The sequence below is a fragment of the Cebus imitator genome, unplaced genomic scaffold, assembly GCF_001604975.1.
Source record: "Cebus imitator isolate Cc_AM_T3 unplaced genomic scaffold, Cebus_imitator-1.0 Scaffold20, whole genome shotgun sequence".
Lineage (NCBI taxonomy): Eukaryota > Metazoa > Chordata > Mammalia > Primates > Cebidae > Cebus > Cebus imitator.
The window spans coordinates 3419808-3439736 of NW_016107335.1; the positions used below are offsets into that span (position 1 = coordinate 3419808).

General features: G+C 41.5%; 1 protein-coding gene across 8 annotated transcripts in view; it reads right to left on the reverse strand.

The window, feature by feature from the left end:
• Positions 1–19929, reverse strand: part of RBM33 (RNA binding motif protein 33) — a 136742-nt gene that overhangs the window by 39528 nt on the left and 77285 nt on the right. For all 8 annotated transcript variants that reach the window (XM_017519650.2, XM_017519664.2, XM_017519644.2 and 5 more), the window contains exons 10-13: positions 5426–5558; positions 4677–5020; positions 3244–3540; positions 999–1286 (exon numbers count right to left, since the gene is read on the reverse strand). In XM_017519650.2, the coding sequence (XP_017375139.1) occupies positions 999–1286; positions 3244–3540; positions 4677–5020; positions 5426–5558 (1062 nt within the window). The remainder of the gene's footprint in view (positions 1–998; positions 1287–3243; positions 3541–4676; positions 5021–5425; positions 5559–19929) is intronic.

Here is a 19929-nt window from a genome sequence, read left to right on the forward strand (position 1 = left end):
ACCTAAATCAACTATCATGGAAGAAACTGATTGCCAGACGTGCCAGCACGATGCCCGAAACGGTACCTCCCCTATTAGGTAGGCCTTTTTCTTATTATCACAGTTTCTTACCATATAAGAAATGAGTGTATGACTTCATTTTTCAGAACCAAATCAGTTACACATACTGAGTTAGAAGCTGGCTATATACACTAGAAGCATGATAAATTTTTTACCAAAGGCTTCTTTATAAACTATTCCGATCCAGTTTGTCAATCTACACTTTTTTACATGCTGATTTTAAAAGCAAAAGTCACTCGTGTTCTAATAAGAGTTCATCGTATGTTAACATTTCAACTTTGTACTTCCAATTTGGTAAACAATACAACTGCTACAATAATGTATAAGAAGAAAATCTGACTGAAAAAAAATTGATTGAAAGGCAAAACCAGTGTTAACTGGTTTTTATGAAACTAAGAAAGCATGACTTACCTAAATTCTTACCTAAAGTAACTCTTCATGACATTGGTCTTGCAAAAGTTACCCCGCTGCACTATTTCAGTGCGCTCCACACGCATCTCACTGAGGCTGACACTACCTCCATGCCAGCCTCCTGCACATGCCACCTTGGCCTACCCTCCTGGACCAGATGAGGAAACTCAGGCTTGTGGAAGAAGACAGCCTCAACTAAAGCCGTGTACAACAGTGACCTGCATTTGTTATCTATACTTACTACATTCTATGCCTACTTAAAAATCAGCAACAATGTCAACAACATATGTAATTATAATTCAAAACAAAGCAAACCCCCAGAAATCTTAAAGACCAACAAAAAACTGGTCCTATCTTCTACAAGTTAATAGTGTAAAATAAGAAACAGTCACAGAAAGCTAATGGTATTCACCAGGTACAGCAAGATTTTGTAATAACTTACTAAGTAAGAGCAAACTAAGACATACAAGTTGATTATAAGGCTTCTTGTCTGAGGCCAATGTTTGTTAATAAGAGGAGTGTCCTACCTCTGGTTCTGTTTTTGCCTCTTCTTTAGGTTGAGCCACAGGGCTAGCTGGCTTGACTTTCACTTCTGTCTTTCCCTGTGAGCCCCTGGAAGCCAACACGGCCCTTGAGGGTGGTGAGGAGCTGACGACAGGTTTCACTTGCACTGAGGGTGTGGCAGAGCAGCGACTGCTGGTCATTTCTATCACGTGTGACGGCGCTATGGGTAATTCACGCAGATTGCTGTTTCTTGGTGCAGTGGGCTGCATTTGCTGCATTGGCCGCTTGCTTACATTCTGAGAAGTTGTATTCTTTCCACAAAAAGAAAGAAATTCTAATTATAAGTGGAAACTCGGCAGAAGGAACATTAAAAGGCACATTATTAAATACAACAAATTATTCTAATTAGTAAATGACTTCTCTTTTGGGGAACTGATACTTTTTGCCTTGGTTAATACTTTTTTTCCTCAGGCATAAACGTTACCTGATCCATAGGGCAGCATGCCCTCACCGTAATGTTAACGACTCCCATTGGTAAAGGTGTCATCCTTGCCTACAGACTCACTCCTCTTTATAGAAATTACCAGGCTAATCTTTAGCAGGTGCTTCAGTAAAGGGACTGACAGTTTCAAAAGAATTGAGACAGCCAAAAAAAAGCACTCTGTATGCTAGCAGGGCTCAACAAGATTCATATGCTACTATTTTACTTGGTCACTTAAATTGAAGGTGGAACCAGAAAAGAATCATCAGGTCAATGTCTAAGAAACATTGACCCCTGGGAGAAGAAAGGTCCCAGAATGTTTTACTTGAGAGGAAATGCTTAGTCATTTCATCCTGGGGATTCTTAAGAGAAAACCCACACCTGGAGGAGGCAAAGAGAATGCGAGAGCTGGGAAGGGGGATGAGACCTCTGAGGTCGCACGGGTCAAATATCCCAGTGCACAAGGGTCATGAGAACAGTCTACCATGATTGGAACAAATGAAGCCAAGGTTATAAAGCATGCTCTTCTCGGATCTAGGAATCCTTTCTTACTGCTTTAGTTGTGTTATTACTTTAAGACAGAAAGAGGCAAATATCAGGAAAACTGAAGTTCAAAGCAGCTAAGTGACATGCTTGAAGCTCAAGCATGAAAAGGAAACAATACTGAAAGAAAGCTGACAGATGAGAACCCTGACCACTAGCCACATTGTGTCTCTTTCCTAAAAAGCTAAATTACCAACCCTCTCACGTGTATTTAACGGAAGCGAGAACCCTAACCACAGTGTCTCTCTCCTAAAAAAAACAAATTATAAAAGCCTCTTAAGTATGTTTAATGGAGGACAGCGCAATGACTGTGGCCCTTTATTTTCAGAGCAATACATTGTTTTCCAGTTTCTTTCAATGCACGACCAGTCACACATTTGCCGATAGTATTTGAGAACACAACCCCACACATAAATGTAAGCTAATCTCCTCCGACTGAACACGAGCCCCTTGAAGGAAGGGAATTTGTCTTTTTGGCTCACCGCTGTCTTCTCAGGATTGTAGTAGTAACTGGCAACAGAATGTTAGCGTATTTTCCTGAATTCATTTACGTATTCATTCAGAGACCAAAAAGAGATCATCTATACATCAAAAAATAAGCCACTAGTAAAGGGAAAGTGACCACCACCCAAAAGTATTTTCTGAAGTTACGTGTCTATTAATTCATATCTATCTCTATAGAAATACCTAGATACAGCCAGGTGCAGTGGCTTACACTTGTAATCCCAGCACTTTGGGAGGCTGAGGCGGGCGGATAACCTGAGGTCAGGAGCTTGAGACCAGCCTGACCAACATGGAGAAACCCCATTCCTACTAAAAATACAAAATTAGCCAAGTGTGGTGGCACGGGCCTGTAGTCCCAGCTACTTGGAAGGCTGAGGCAGGAGAATCACTTGAGTCCGGGAAGTGGAGGTTGCGGTGAGCCGAGATCATCCCACTGAACTCCAGCCTGGGCAACAAGAGCAAAACTCCATCTCAGAAAAAAAGAAAAGAGATACCTAGATATATGAAAGATGCTTAAGTAAATATTAACACAGTCTTTAAGACCCAAAAGGAGTATGTTATCAATTCTTGCAGTCAAGAAAACAATCACTGGAGTGTTTTCTAAAACATGGATTCACTTCAGAAATCTGTACTGTTTTATAAATTGAAATCAGAATTGGAAAATATTCTAACCTACAAATTATGCCCCTCAAGTCCTGTAAGTTAAAAGGCCTCTGGGGAAGACACCCCTTGACACTTACATGCCGCAACCCCTGGCGCTGGGGACACTGCATCCGGCTGCTGCTGGCCTGAGGCTGAGCGGTCTGTACGTGAGGCCGGAACTGCGGCTGAGACATAGGCATCAAAGGAGGGGGCGGGACGGACAGGTGGTGGTGGTGGTGGTGCTGGTGCTGCGGCGGGTGCTGCGGCGGGTGCTGGGGCGGGGGCTGGTGCTGGGGCGGGGGCTGGTGCGGAGGCTGGTGCTGCGGCGGGGGCTGTTGCTGAGGCTGCTGAGGCTGAGGCTGATGTGGAGGGGGCAATGGGGGATGCAACGGCCCCTTCCATTTCCAAAGAAAGAGAAACAATAGTTCATAAATGGTTACACCGGGCAGATACACTTCAATTTTCCTTAAAAACCTCAACACAAGAAAGGAACTTTCCGTGGTTCCAAAACTTTTAGACTTGCCGATGAAGGTAATACTATTTTAAATGCAGTAATAAGCCAGAAGCTATTATCTGAAATTTTATATTTAATGTAGTAATTCTAGAATTAAGTTGTCCTAAGGAAATAACTAAGTATGCAGACAGACTCCTAACTCTGAAGCATATTCCCTGCAGCACTGTGCTGCTAAAGTACTGAAGCCAACACACACATGCCACAACACGGACGGCGTGAAGGTGACCGTGTGCAGCACCCATTATTCTTAAACGGTGTAGTAAAAACCAATCCACTGACATGAAAAGATCAAATGATATGTACACTGGAGGGAAAAAAGCAGGTGCTGACAAGATGTGCATTTTAAAAAAAGACCAAAAAAAATGCTTCTGAATTTTCTAGGTAACGAGATTATTCAATTTCCTTTATTATACCTGTCTGTATCCCAAGATTTCTGCAATGGGGATGTATTGGTTGCATTTTTCTAATAAAAAGAAAAATTCTTATAAACATTTTCTCTTTAACACCCTAGATAATATTCATTTTCCTTTTCTAGCTGAGATACGCATTCCATGTGTTTTTAAATAGTTGATTCATGTAGACCATTGCTATGTATTTTAACAGTAACCCTACAATACGAGAAGAAATACACCGGGTAAGAAAGATGTTACGGACACATGCCAACCCATGAAGCACACATCTATCGGCAGAGGGCACTCAAGTCCTTCAAATAATCAGTAAACAGCAACATCTTTTTCCCTCCATGCCAAGACTCTTCAAAAACCCTTTAAAAAATCCTAATAGGAGCATTTTTCAATTCCCAAAAATGAGATTTTCCCATTTTTTTCTTGTATTAAGGGGATACGCAATATTGTCAAAAAAAAAAGCTGTCTTTAAGAAACAGTGCATTTAAGACTAATACTCTTGTTCTTTAAATAACCACAAATTAGTAGGCTCAGATAAAAATGTGAAACTTTCTGAAACACAAAGACTCAAAGCTGCACACAGTGTCCCTGGAGGCTGGCTCAGGAAGCGTACCTGCAGGTTGGGCTGTGCGTGTGTGGGCAGGAACGGCTGTCCTGGGCCCGGCAGGAACGGCTGTCTAGGAGGGATGAAGGGCCGTGTGGTTGCCGACCCAGGCTGGCTGAAGTGCAGAATCCCCACCGGACCTGGAGGCTGCAGGGCTGGTCTTACCGGCCGCTCTCTCGGGAACACTGGCTGCTGTCCTTGCTGGTTAAATGCTGGTCCTGGCTGAGTGAATGGTAGAGGACTCTGAGTAGGAACAGGATGGCTACTGTTGAGAAGGGTGGGAGGCGGTGGTGGTGGAGGGGGACTTCGCTGTTCCAGAAAAAGATGACTTGGGAATCTTGGTTCGCCTGAAACTGAAAGGTAACACAACATCATTATCTTCAGGCTAACAAGACCAGGTCCTTCTGAGAAAAGCAGTCTGAAGCACTATCCTACTGTGGACAAAAATCACAAGTGTTCGCCAGGTTATGAATGTTTAGAAACAATTTCAGATTTTGCCTCTTATTTCTAGATTGCTTCATTTGTCATTCTGTATACATAAATTCCTCCTTTATATAAGATATTCCCATTTCGGATACCAACAGTGTCCAATTTTAGCATCTGAAATGATAGGCAGACTTGCTATGGTACAAAAACCTGACTTTCCTAATAACATCTCCAACTGGGAGTTAAATTCAGGTTATAACATCAATGCATTTGGACACATCACCCAGTGCAGCTTCTGATACGTTGCTCCACACCACTGACTCTTTCTGTACCTCCTAAGAAGAAAGGGTCTCGCTCCTGAGGCGGGGGTGGGGCTCTCCACTGGTCCTGGAGAGGGAGTCGTGGGGGCTGGCTGAAACTGTTGGGAACGGGTCCAGGTGTGTGCTGTGGAAATTCTGGAGGGCCCTAAAGAACAACAACAAAAAATAAAATAAAAAGAAACAGGGTGAAAGACAGAAAAATGTTATGTAATTTTCAGAAACATAGACCTGGTTCCAAATTTTCCTCTGAAAATGTCAATAACGTGTCTCTTACAGTCATTGTCGTTCCCTTCACACACACACGCACACACAGAGTCATGCATCTTAATGACAGGGATACATTCTGACATGCATCTTAGGTAATTCCATCGTGCTAACACCATAGAGTGTATTGAAATCACACACACACACCTAGAAGGTAGAGCTTTCTACACACCTAGCCTGTATAGCACACACTGGTAGCTCTGAGGCTACACACCAGGGCAGCAAGTTACTGTACTGAATACTGTAGGCAACTGTCACACAATGTAAACATATCCAACCCTAGAAAAGGTTACAGTAAAATACAGTATCACAATCTCATGGAAACACTGCTGTATAATACGCAGTCCACCACACCAAAACATCCTTAAACAGCACATGACTGCACATATTAACATGGAAACTCTTATACAATAGGCCATATTAAATGACCAAAAATCAAAACGCAGCAACTGGAAATTATGTCAATGTTTTAATGTCATTATAACCTAAGAATATTATTTTTAAGCTTATTGAAATCCATGCAATTACTGGCCTCTTTCCTATTAATCCAAAACACTAAATGTCATGACATTTATCTTTTCAAAGATGCTAATCTTTTGCTAACTATTTAACACAACCATAAGCCACAGTTCTAAAGGTACTTCACTTTAAAAAGGAAAAAATTTTCAATCAGCAATTACTGACTTAACAGAAAAATGTGAAATGTTTAAGAAACCAAATTATTACAAACAAAATAATAAAGTGTCCTTTGGCTAAAAATTTTAAGCAAATTCTTACAGATTAACATTTTTCAAAACCACGTTACTACAACTCTTTAGAGACAGTTTAAAATTCCTTCATTTTTCAGTTGGCCTTTCAAGCATTCATGGAAATTTTTTAAAACCACTATATTGATCTAAGCAGCAGCATAAAGGTAAAGAAATGCTCACCACTTTTTCACTGCTCCAAAAAGAAGTAATTATTAACCATCGTCAAAATAATTTTCATTTAATACCACCCTGTTCTTTGAAACCAAGTCAGTATTTCTCAACTTGTAAGTATCACTCTTCTTTCTCACAAACTTACAGTCCCAGTGTCTTGGTCTATCATGTTATTACTAATTGGCTGTTCCCTCTAAACACTGAAAATGCTCTTCCAAACTGCATTTCCCTGCCTTCTCCCTGTAAAAGTCTGTTCTATCCATGGCATTGAGAGAACAGACAAAATGAACACAAGTATATATACCAGAAACACTTATGATTGTTGACTACAAAATGATAAAGAAATGTTTAACACACAAATATTACATCTTAATGAAAACATAAACATTAGGTACTTATTGAAACATGCAGAAGAGAAAGTACAAAGCTGAAATTCTTGTAGCTTTTGTTTATTACTTTAGGTGAAACAAGGAAATCCACACCATGCTATTGTCTGACATTAGGGAGCATCACTTCTCTAGATAAAGACATCAATTACAACACAATGAAACTAATAAATGTCAGTAACTAAGGAATATAAGTGAGAATACATATTATAGACACAGTCTTTTACTCCTAATGTGTATACTTTATCATAATGGTAATTTGAAAATTCACTGATATGATGCTTTCATATGGATTTTTTTTTTTTTTTTTTTTAGAGAGAGAGAGAGAGAGAGAGAGAGAGAGAGAGAGAGAGAGAAAGGGTCTCACTCTGTTGCCCAGGTTGGAGTACAGTGGCACAATCACAGCTTCTTGTAGATCAAAATTCCTGGGCTCAAGGGATCCTTCCACCTCAGCCTCCTGAAGAGCTAGGACTTACAGCGCATGCCACCACATCCAGCTAATTTTTTGTAGAGACAGGGTCTTGCTGTGTTGCCCAGGTTGGTCTCGAACACCTGGGCTCAAATAATTCTTCCACCTCAGTCCCCTAAAGTACTTGGATTACAGGCATGAGCCACCACACATGGCCAATATTCTTGAATATTTAATATCTTTACTTTGCTAATAATATGATTCAAAAAATTACTTCTAACAGCACAGGCCACTACAGATTGTTACTTACTAAATCTGCATGAGGAGTTTCAATGAGCTTGCCTGCTTCCTCCCACTGCCAAAGTTTTCTGTTTTAAAGATATTTTCATTTTCTGTTTGAAGTCAATGAAACACATGGTGTGAACACGAATGTGTCTCCTCCAAAATATTATATTCCTCTAAGTAACTTAAATGTTCTATTTATAAAGTATGGCATTAGTATTCTGTCTTTAGTTTGCATATCAACATTATTCTGACATACACAGACAGTTCCTGACTTATAATGGTCCAACTTACAGCGGCCTCATCCTAATGTAACCCCATCGTAAGTTGCAGAGTAGCTGTGTAATAAGCATTTCAAAAAATGTTTTAAAATAATCTTCAAAACTTTCTGAATGACAATAAATTAGCAATCACGGTTCTGCGTTATTTCAAAAAGAAACGTTTAAATGATGCTTCTTGGAATGACACGGAATAAAACAAACAACTGTCTGCCTCTGCTTGCAGAGAGCTTTGACTGATCACATCATTTCCAACCCATGCAAATTGGCAATGGTGGTCCTGAATAAAAATCCTTTCCCAATTAATCAGCCTGTTTCCTGAAGCTGTTTCAAAGCACACTTGACTACACTTCTTTTGGGGGAGGAGGCACACAGGAGGGGTTTCAAACAGATAAATACAAAAGGAACCAGTAAGATTCATTAAAACAATTTGCATTGAGAAATGTAGAACATGGATCAACATGATGTCAGTGAGACACCAAAAAGAGACAATATCACAGCCTGAAACAAGCTAACAGCTGTGAAGGATAAAAATCACTCAAATGTAAACTCTTCAAATGAAAAATGAGTATTTTATGACATTTTAGCTTATAAATAAGAAATTAATAACACCTCTGGAAACTATGAAAAACCATTTCCAACTCTTAAGTGTGGTTATAAATGATAGCTCTCTTCACATAATTGAGTCAAGGTCAGCTACAAGTAGGTTTGATGTTGGTTTGCCCAACCATCTAGATAAGGGTTTGGATGGGGCTGACTTCAATGCAACAGAGGGAGGACGTTTTTAACACTCTCCCAGCAATAAACACATTCTCAACCCACAGACGCACTCACTCAGGAGGAGCCGCAGCACCTGCCAGCCGGGAGCTCAAAGTAACCTGGACTGAAGAATCCTCAGGGTCCAAGCCAACTCACAAAAGGGTGGGTCTGTCAGTGTTCTTGAAATTGTAGACAAGTTAAAAGACAAACTGGTAAATCTGGCTGGCACTAGTGCAGCCAGGCACACACTGGGCGTGAGGTGACAGCAGGACCGGGTCAGGGAGAAGAAGCCCTGAGGAACAGCTGGGATGAGGTGTGGGCCACTGTCTTCAGAGTCTGGGACTTAGGAGGTGCTCACAAAGAGGCTGACTGAATTAAATGTCCATTGTCTTACTTTTCTGGTAGGTCTTGTAGCCAGATTAGGAGACCTGAGAATAAAGTCTCAGCAGCGGTTAGAGTTGGGAAAGTGAGTTCTAAACCAAGGTTCAGCTTCTAGGTGACAAACAGGGAGGTACTAGCAATGCGAATGGCCATTCTTTCTCCTTACCAGGACTCACAGCCTTTTCCAGCTGAGCAAACGCTCCTACATACTCCCTGCCCTACAGTAACTGTCAACTGCAGGGATTCTTGCAGAACTTAAACAACCCTGGTGAACTCAACATGGGCCAGTCAGGAACCAATGCTTTGTAAGCAGCCCCTTCAGAATTAAGAGCAAAGGGAGCTCAGGCCCCTGGTCCACTGGCAGAGTCCAGGAATTCCTGGGTATGACACTGTCACCACTGTTGACACTAGGCGCCCATGACCTCATCAACACACTGTCAGGAAACTAAAACTTGGGACATTAAATTACTGGTCCAAGGTTACAGCACGATTTTAGCATTTATGTTTTTCTGTAAGTTCACTCAACCCCATCAGGGATTTCGGTATTCAAGAAAATCAAGCTAAAGCTCCTGCAAGAGTTCATTTTATTCATGACGTCATAAAAATGCAGTGGGGGGAGCTTCAACCCATACAATAGAAATCTCATCAAAATTACTCACTTTGGGTTACACTTTTCCCCTGACTTAGATATAAAAATGGTAGTGCACACCCCACGCAAGATGTGAATCCTGCACACCTCATCACATTACAAACTGAATCTTGGTCTCCGATATTTCCTTGAAAAATGTGCACTCTTACATTTCTGCCTCAGCCAAGATGCACAATCACTACAGAAAACCGCTTCTCTTGCAACCCTCGGTACAGGACCTTTATTTCCTCCAGTCCCTGCTTCACTCTCCGGCCACTTCCCTGTATCTATCAGGAGACGCTTGACACAGGGCCCAGACGAACCCAAGCCTCCAACTCCTCTACCCATACGGCCGGGCTCATGAGGGCTGGGACATGAAAAATCTCATGAACTGGAATCACTAAAAGCTTTTATTTTATTTTAACTGGCTCATCAAGGTCAACTGGCACTTTGTCACTCATCCCTGGGCAGCTCCTCCTCTTACTACCCAGGATAATTTCACACCTCTGAGCACCTTCTAGTGATTCCACGGCACAGCTGTCCCCTCCACCTGCCAGGCCCAGGGCATCCTCGCCGCACCCCCTTCCCACCCTTCTCTGCTTCCACCTGCATCGAAATATCACTTTCTACCATGAGTAATGTACTTGCTGCTAATTTTTAGCAACAGTCTATTTGTTAAAAAATATATGTAAATTCTCACTCTATTATACATTTGGTCAGATTTTTCATTTAAAAGATAGGAACAGTATGCTGAGGTAGAAGAGAGGGTGAAAGTCGGCTACCAGTGTGCTGACAAGCCGTCAGCCCTAACTTCAGCCAGCACTCTTCCGGGCTCCTAACTCATTAGCACTATCAGTCACTGCTATGCTAATGAGCTGGCAAAAAGGCAGATATCGGGAGGTGCCAGAAAGAACGGGAAAAGTAAAATGTACTTTCAGAGAAAGGGGAGAGTCCTTTGGGGCTATTTCCACTTAACCCCTAAACACTTTTTTACTGTAGTAATAGCTGGAAATCAGCATCACTGGGTGTGAAAACTTTTATCAATTCACAATTGTTTTCCCTGTTAAGAGTAATGCACGGTTTAACGTTATCAGGCATCCAGAATCACAGGTGATGAAGCACCACACCCCTCGTATCTCAGCTCGGTTCCCCCTTCACCCCTTTCTGGTGTGGCCAGTTGCAGGTGTGCACAGCTGGAGAGTACGCTGTTTCCACAGGACCAACCAGCAGCAGGCAGGGCTCCTCCCCAGGTGCAGAAAGAAGAGCTGCTTCTGTAGCTGGCCTTTTGTCACTCGGCTTTCATGCCAGGGAGTGCCAGTTCTCTTTTAGTTTTTCCTTTAATTAGAACAAGCTGAAAGAGCTCCTGATCCTTCTGTCTCCATTACTTAATAGGTGAAGCCCTAATATTTATTACTGCTTTTCTTACTGGGCTTAGAGAAAACGCAAAAACTCCATTTCTTATAAAATCTATAGTTCTTACGAAGCTCCATGACTGTATCTTATGCCACGAGGCTTATCCTCAACAGTATAGAGGTCCTCGTTTATCCACAGTTTCACTTTCTGGGGTTGAGTTACCCACTGTCAACTGAAATCCGAAAATATTAAATGGAAAATTCCAGAAATACACAGTTCATAAGTTTTATGCCGTGCAGCTTTCTGAGTAGCCTGATGGAGTCCCTTGCCACCTCACTCCGTCTAGCCCCGGGAGTGAGACCATAACTTTGTCCAGAAGATCCACGCTGAAGACACTCCCTGCCTGCGAGCCCATGAGGCACTTGGTCAACGTCTTGGTTATCAGATTGACTGCCACACTACTGCAGAGCTTGCATTCAAGTAACTCATACTTTACTTAATAATGGTCCCAAAATGCAAAAGTAATAATAAAAACTGTTTTATTGTCTGATTTGCTATTGTTGTTCATCTCTTACTGTGCCTCATTTATAAATTAAACTTTATCCTAGGCATGTACGTACAGGAGAAACCGTGGTCTCTACTGTGGGTCTTGCAGTACATGCCCCTCAGATAAAGCGCGCACCACCGCACTGGCCACACAGCTGCTGCTGCAGGGCTCTTCATAAACGCCCTTTCCCACCTTCCATCACGCAGTAAATTTCAGGTGTTTTCATTATAGGTAAGGCAAAATGTAATTGGGATAGCAGACTGGCCTCCACTCCGCTGTAAGTCAACCAAGGTTCAATTTTTTACTTTGCCACAGGTTGTGATCAGAGAAAAGAACTGTCTTTAGCCCTTTCGTCATTTTCTAAAAGGAAAGAGTTACTGAATTGGAAGAATAAACTCAAAGAGTTTATCATCAGACTCCCTGGAAGATTTCCCTGGAATTTTAATATTGTGATTTTCAGCTGTTCCCCAAACTTTCTTTCCTTTAACTGACTATTTATACACTGTCTAAATGCAGAGTCACTGGCATTCAAATGTTACTAATATATAACAAAGCTACCAAAATGCTCTCCATGATAGGTCTTCCACACTAGCGGAAAATAAAAGCCTTAAAATCCATCACTAATGTTTAAGCAGAACTTGATTCTAACTTCCAGTGATCCTGCAAATGCTCAGGCTGAGAAGCAGCACCCACCATCTAACCTGACAGCTCTCCCAGCTCTGTCTCCATCCCAGCCACTTAGCAGCTACAGCCTTGAGCTCATGACTCAATCAGCCTGAGACTCGGTTTGCTCATCTATAAAATAGGGGTAACAACAGTACCCACCTCAAGGGGGCAGCAAAGTCCTTAGGACAGTACCTGGCAAATAACAAAAGTTCATCAAACATGTCATTATCATTTTTACACAACATTTTTGTAGACAGCAGCCAAGACTGTTAATATGATATACAGCTTCTGACATATTTCCATGTTTTCGGTCATATTTCCATGTTTCCTTATATGGTAAAAACCACACCAGTATAGATTCCCTGCTTACATTCTCATTCCTGAGTTCAAATCAGAAATCCCTCATAGATAAAGCACCAGCAAGTCCTAGAAATTCTGTCTCTTGAGTCTCTCCAATCCACTCCCACTTCTCTCTGCCCTTCAACTCTTGGGTCCGTGAGAGCTGAGACCAGGCCTGTCTTACACTTCAGTGTGTTTTCATGCTTGGCCCGGTGCCTGGCACACAGGCGGTCATAAATATTTAATGGAGGAATGAAATGCCTATTTCTAATAGCAAGGTATTCCCGAGCCATGCATTCTCAACCTGGAAGTACTGCGGCATGCTGTAAAACCAGCTGCCCACAAAGCACGAGGAGCGGAGCTGAATGGCTGAATGAAGGGAGGAAGTAACAACGGTTATTAGGATGTACTGACCGAGACCCCTCGGCAGCTCTTGAGCTGAGCCAATGTGAAACACTTACAGTGCGCTAGGACCAAACAGAAGCCAAGACCTGGAATGATTACTGGCTTAGAGACAGAAAATTAACACAACTGACTTCTTACGTGTATGACAATTTATTTTTTTAGACAAGGTCTCGCTCTATCACCCAGGCTGGCATATAGCGACACTACCATAGCTCACTGTACCCTCAAACTCCTGGACTCAAGTGATTCTCTTGCCTCAGCCTCCAGAGAACCCAGGACTACAGGCATGAGCTACCACATCCAGCTAATTTTTTGTCGAGATGGGGTCTCACTATGTTACCCAGGCCAGTAACTCCTGGCCTCCAGGGATCTTCCTGCCTTGGCCTCCCAAAGCACTGGGTTTACAGGTGTGAGTCACTGCATCTGGCCAACAGAAATCATTTTAATTCGTATTCTAATTATGTATTATGATTAGAGAAGACAAGTGAGAGGAACATGGTGACTGGCTTCTTCACCCTGCAGCTGGGAAGAGGGTGAGGATTGCTGGTGGGAAGCCCAAGAGCTTCCACGCTGATAGGGTTTGGCTCTGCCTCCCCACCCAAATCTCGTCTCCAACTGTAATCCCCACGGGTGGAGGGAGTGAGCTGGTGGGAGGTGACTGGATCCTGGCGGCAGTTTCCCCCATGCTGTTCTCATGATGGTGGGTGAGTTCACAAGAGCTGACGGTTTAAAAGCGCCACTTCCCCCTCTGCTCTCTCTCCTGCTGCCTTGTGAAAAGGTGCTTGCCTCCCCTTCATCTTCCATCATGATTACAAGTTTCCTGAGGCCTCTCCAGCCATGCAGAACTGAGTCAATTAAACTTTTTTTCTTTATAAATTACCCAGTCTTGGGTAGTTCTTTATAGCAGTATGAAAACAGACTAATACACATGCTGTCTCATTTAATCCTTGTCACAACCCTATAAGATAGGTATTGTGCTCAAAGAAATCTTCTGACCATTTAAATAACCTTCACTTAGTACAAGGTTAGAAAGTGGCAGAATCTGAATTCAAACCCAGGCTGCCTATCTGCAGAGCACGCTGTGTATTCCTTGTTATGAACAGCAAATGGGGAGAGATTTTTCCCACATTCCCTAGCCAGTCCCTAATCATCACATATGTAAGTGTAACTGTGCAAATCTATGTGTTTCAGAGTCCAGAAAACCGGTAAGTATGTATCAACTCAAAAGTTGGACAGCCATGGAAATTTCGTATCGGGCTTTAGTAAGTAAAAGAAATTACCAGTACTCACCTGATCAATCTATAAGAGCTGCATTAAAAAGGTAAGACCAAAGATGCCATCTAAGGTTTAGAAAGGAACAGCTGACTCAGATTGAGTACCCAAGGCAACTTCCAACCTTGGAAGTTAGTTAAATAGAGCAAGAATGGAAAAAGAGGATTTGCAAGAGCAGCCTGGAGCCTGTACATGCTACAGGCACGGTGCCGCCTCCTGAAGCAGCTGGAAGAAGGGCAGTGAGGAGGGAGGTAACATCATGTCATCAAGTCCACAGGACCCAAAGAACCTGAAGTATGCACTGACCTTTACAGGTGGCGAGGCTGGCCCAGGGAAAGAGCACCTGAATGATAAACAAATCCAGTCCTATCAGAAAGAAGTCATGACGGCCCATTTTCCAGGATGACAAATGCCCGCCAACTGGTAGCAGGATAAGAAAAGCGGACAGATAATCCAAGGCACTACTCAGGAAAAAAACATTCAATGACTGATCCGTGAAATACACCAGAGTGAAAAGGTTTGCCTCATCTGGGCACAGTGCCTCATGCCTGTCATCCTAGCACTTTGGGAGGCCAAGGTGGGCCAAGCGCTTGAGCCCAGGAGTTCAAGACCAGCCTAGGCTACATGGCGAAACCCTGTCTCTACAAAAAAGTACAAAAAATAAAATTAGCCAGGCATGGTGGGACACACCTGTAGTCTCAGCTACTTGGGGAGCTGCAGTGAGAGGGTCACCTGAGCCCAGAAAGCTGAGGCTGCAGCAAGCTGTGATCACACCACTGTACTCTAACCTAGGCGACAGAGTGACCCCTAGCTCAAAAAAAAAAAAAAAAAAAAAAAAAAAAAAAAAAAAAAAAAATTTATATAAAAAAAAAAAAAAAAAAAAAAGGAGGGAGGGTGGGCAGTTGCCTTTTTGGCAATGTCAGATGCTACTGGGCACAGGGGAGAGCTCATCTGGGCAGCTATGTGGCTTGCCACTGCTCTAATGGAACTTGGGAGTTTAAATAAGTTTTTTAACTTTTAAGCTTTACAATTCTAACAGCTGCTCACTGACTGTTAATAACATTGCTTTTTGAAACAGAAGTTTAACAAACATCATGTCTCATGTAGCTCACAGTGTCACTTTTCCTCAGTTTTCTGTTGTTTTGAACACAAGTGGCACTTTTCTCTTTTCCTCTAATTACACAACTTAAATTCTGACAAACATGTCAGCCACATGGAAAAGACTGCTAATTGCTTACCCAGCACAAATTCTCACTCATTCGTCAGTAATAGAGCCCTAATTTTATTCAGGACAACACCAACCAGCTAAAAACTACATATTCCAACTTATAAGGAGGGTGGCATTTGGCTAGACTCTGGCCAACAGGGGCAGTTGTCAGCTGGAGGATGGGTGGGCGCAGCTCCCTGGGGGATACCTCAGCTGGTCTGCACCTTCTGCCCCTGCCCCTCCTCTTCCTGTGGCCTGGAATACAGACAAATGCTTTAGGTGATGGGTAGATGGAAAAAAAATGGAAGTCCCTGATAAGCTCACAGAGCTGCTCTACAGAAAAAATAAGAGCTTTTTTATTTTTATGCAAAAAATTAAACAGTCACTGTTAACTAAGTTTTCCGTAAAATGCAGACTCACTCACATTCTGACTCACACAATCAAGTATTATAGCTGATATAAATACTGCTTCAAGAAACTGGCAGACAAGTCACTCTTCCTCTATGAGATAAAGAAACTCAGGTTGACAGAGTTAAAAGTGAATTAACTAAGGTTACGTCATCAATGAATGACAACTAAAGATGACAGGAACCCACATTTTCACACTCTTGGTTTATTAAACGCTTTTCCTAACATAGTACACTGCTTCTGCTAAGACAAATTTGTCTCCAAGCAATGCCATATAAATCATGGTTCCAAAATCTGACCTTCATAATCTATTGATGTGATCATTCCTGTACTAACTTCTATCATTTCATGGGAATACGGATAATACATCACCAACTCCCTCTACCAAATACAGAATTATTTTAAAACTGTTACGAGTTGTGAATACCTCATTTAACAGAACTTTTAGTATCAATGCAATTCTACCTTCTGAAAGAAAAGACTACTTTAATCCTCTCAAATAATTGCTCTATTTGCTTTTCTTTATATCCCTTTAAAAATCCAAGGTAAGAAATTATTATTCTCTCTCATATAATTCTCATACAAATTATACCTTCACTTTTTTGCATCTCTTGTTAATTACATGATTTTTATCTATATTAATCCTATTCAAGAAGAACTGATAACTCTGGTTACANAAAAAAAAAAAAAAAAAAAAAAAAAAGGATGAAAAACTCTGCATAAATTGCTTAGCACAAAGTTAATCATATAAAACCGAGAATGAAAAGGCACTAACAGCTATTATGTGACTTATCAGCTTCCCTAAAAGGGTCAGTCCGTATACTTTAATAAGACTAATTAAATACCTTAACAATGTCATTGAAACTTCATGAGTCTTTCAATAAATTACAACCAATCTCTACAACATGTTTGCCTTTATTAATCTCACTTAAAATACAAAGAACTATATAAGAAACCAATTGACACTTAAGAACACCTCTCAGTTAATTCTGATTAAATGGGTTAAATGCAAAGAATAAAGGCCACTAGTGACCCCGACATAATTAAAACTACAGCCCTCTATCACATTATGTTAATCCTCTTATTCCAGTATTCTCCAAAGATTTTTTTTTCTTTCAGGTTATGCCTTGTTTAAATACCTATATTCATCTTCCTAGAAGGTATTTTTTATATTTATAGAGTCATTCTAAACATTTTGAAGAGGATACACCTAGTGCCAAGTACTAGGTTTCAAATTAGGGGGTAAAAAAATGCCACATGAGTTTAAATACATTAGGATAATGTTAATGGTTCAAGCAGTGAAACAAGAGCACACACTACAAACTGCAAATACAAACTACAAAACTTTTCTTTGGTACAACACACTGCTTTGATGAACCTCCTAAAGACTGCTTACACTATTTCCGGAAATGAAAACCCTCTACTCCTGCACCTCACCCCTCCCTCCCGTCCTGAGACAGTGTCTCCCGATGGCTGGCCCTGCTGCATTAACTTCCTCGCTCCAGTGGTTACTGAGGATCACAGTCTTAAGAGTTACAACTCAACTTCCTGGATTCATGCTTTTTCTCAGTTTATGGAAGTTCAATTTCATATTTAAGGGGAAAACACCGCATAAAAACTGAGAGAATATGCTTCAGAGGCAGATGGTCTCCAGTCCTACCTCTTGCATGCAGCTGTGTCAACTTAAGCACTTTGATCTTTCCAAAAGCCAGCTTGCCAATCTCTAAAATAGAGAAAATAATCTTTTACTTTTGCTCCATAGGCTGCTGAACACAAACTCTGGCAATACGTGGAACATAGTGATCGCTTAATTTTTTTATTCACCACTGATTTTCAACCATATTTGCTCTATGAAGACTCTATTTCCTCATTCAAAAAAAAAAAGAACTAAAAAAGCAAAGCAGTAGTATCAGCTATGTCGACTGAAAAGCATACGGTCTGTCTTAAAAGTCTAATCTGTAAATACACTGACTGTATCAACCACAATCCACTTCTGGGCATTTACTGACAACTTATGTTCACAAAAAAACCTGTACACAAATGTTTATAGCAACTCTAATCACAACAGCCAAAGACTGGAAATAATCCAAATGCCTATCAGGTGACTGGATAAACAGACTGTGCTATGTCCATACAGTGGAATATTACTCAGCAAGAGAAAAGACAGACTACTGGCTGGCGCAGCAAATGGATGAATCTCAAATGCACTATGCTACAGGAAAGCAGCCAGCCTCCGGATGAAACAAGCTGCATGACTCCATTTACATAACACAACTGTAGGAACAGCACATTCTGTGTTTGCCAGGGGCCCGTAGGGAGAGAGGAAAACCACAGGGGGCGGCAGAGTCCCTGCATAATTATATAACGGTAGGTACTGGGCAAAACTCACACTTGTACACCCAAAGGACTCAATTTTTAAAGTGAAAAGTTATCATCTTTTGGAAGAATTGCTTGTGGTTTTGTTTGGTTTCGTCCTTTTGTGACATGGAATCTTGCTCTGCAACCCAGGCTGGAATACAGTGACATGATCTCAGCTCATTACAACCTCTGCCTCCTCGGCGCAAGTAATTCTCCTGCCTCAGCTTCCTGAGTAGCTAGGACTACAGGCACCCGCCACCATGCCCAGAGAATTTTTGTATTTTTAGTAGATACAGGGTTTCATCATGTTGCCCAGGCTAGTCTCGAACTCCTGACTTCAAGTGATCCACCCGCCTCAGCCTCCCAAAGTGCTGGGAGCCCCCTGCCGGAAGAATTGATTTTTGATACTTTATAACACAACAGGACTTCTTTCAAAGTATACCTTAAAAATGCACCTAAAACAGAGCCACACGTCTTCAATGACTCCTGGGAAATTAAATATTAGAATAAAATGAAACCAAAAAAGTGGTGTGTTTTGCAGGACACATCACTGAAAACAGATCACAAAAATTTCCTTGGCACAGAGGAGTTCCAAGACTTTGAAACTCTGTGTTACTGTCCAACATTTCATAGGTGAAATTATTAAGTTGCAGATGGGCAAACTGCACTGAGGTTTAAGTCTATGTATATGGCACTCTGTATCTGAACAGAATTTACAAAGGTGCTCCTGTCAATGTAACAGATTCACTTAGCCAATAAACAAAAACCAGCCCTCCCTTGGTGTGCATAGGAGATTGCTTCCAGGCACCCGCATATACACAAATTTAAACGTGCTAATGTCCCGCAGTTCAGCCCTGTAAAACTTGCATATAAGAAAAGTTGGCCCTTCATATAGGTGGGTTTCACATCCTGTATATACTTGGATTTTCTATCTCTGTTTGGTTGAAAGAAATCCATGTATAAGTGGGCCTTCGCTGTTCAAACACATGTTGTAGAAGGGACAACTGTAGTTTATTACATACTTTTAGAAAGCAGTTTTTACAAAGTAGCTTAACAGCTCCAACAGAAGAAACAAGAAGCCAATTTTATATTATTTCAACAAGTACTCCCTGGCCTTTAAGTGATTATCATGGACTTTAACCCAGCCCTAACTACCCAACAAAGGCAATGTATGCTGACAAAGCAGCAAGTCAAGTTAAAGGGTTACTGAATTTGATAAGCCACCTTATTTAATAGCTGTTACCATAGTGTTTAGCTGCTCCTGTTACTGGTGCAGATGGGAATTCACTGATATGATTAAATTTGATGGTATGATAATGTATGGTAATCACGATTAATCAGAAACCCACTAGCAAGTGGAGGATGTTGGGTATTATGTCACCTGCATTTTAAACTGCATTCTCTCCTTGCAAGCCTGACAATGTTTGACAGCTGGGAGGATCTCCTACTGTATTCAACTGCTACCACTTATAGCTCTGATAAGTGAAAATGCCCATCATTCCTTCCATATCTTAAGTGCTGGTAATTACAAGGCACTGCAGGCATGTTGTAAAAACAGTGAGTATTCAAAAGCAAGACTTTCTTTCCTGGAAGGAATAAAGTCTGGATTCTCATCTGCAAGGGCTGTAACCAGAAAGAAATGTGATTTGATGCA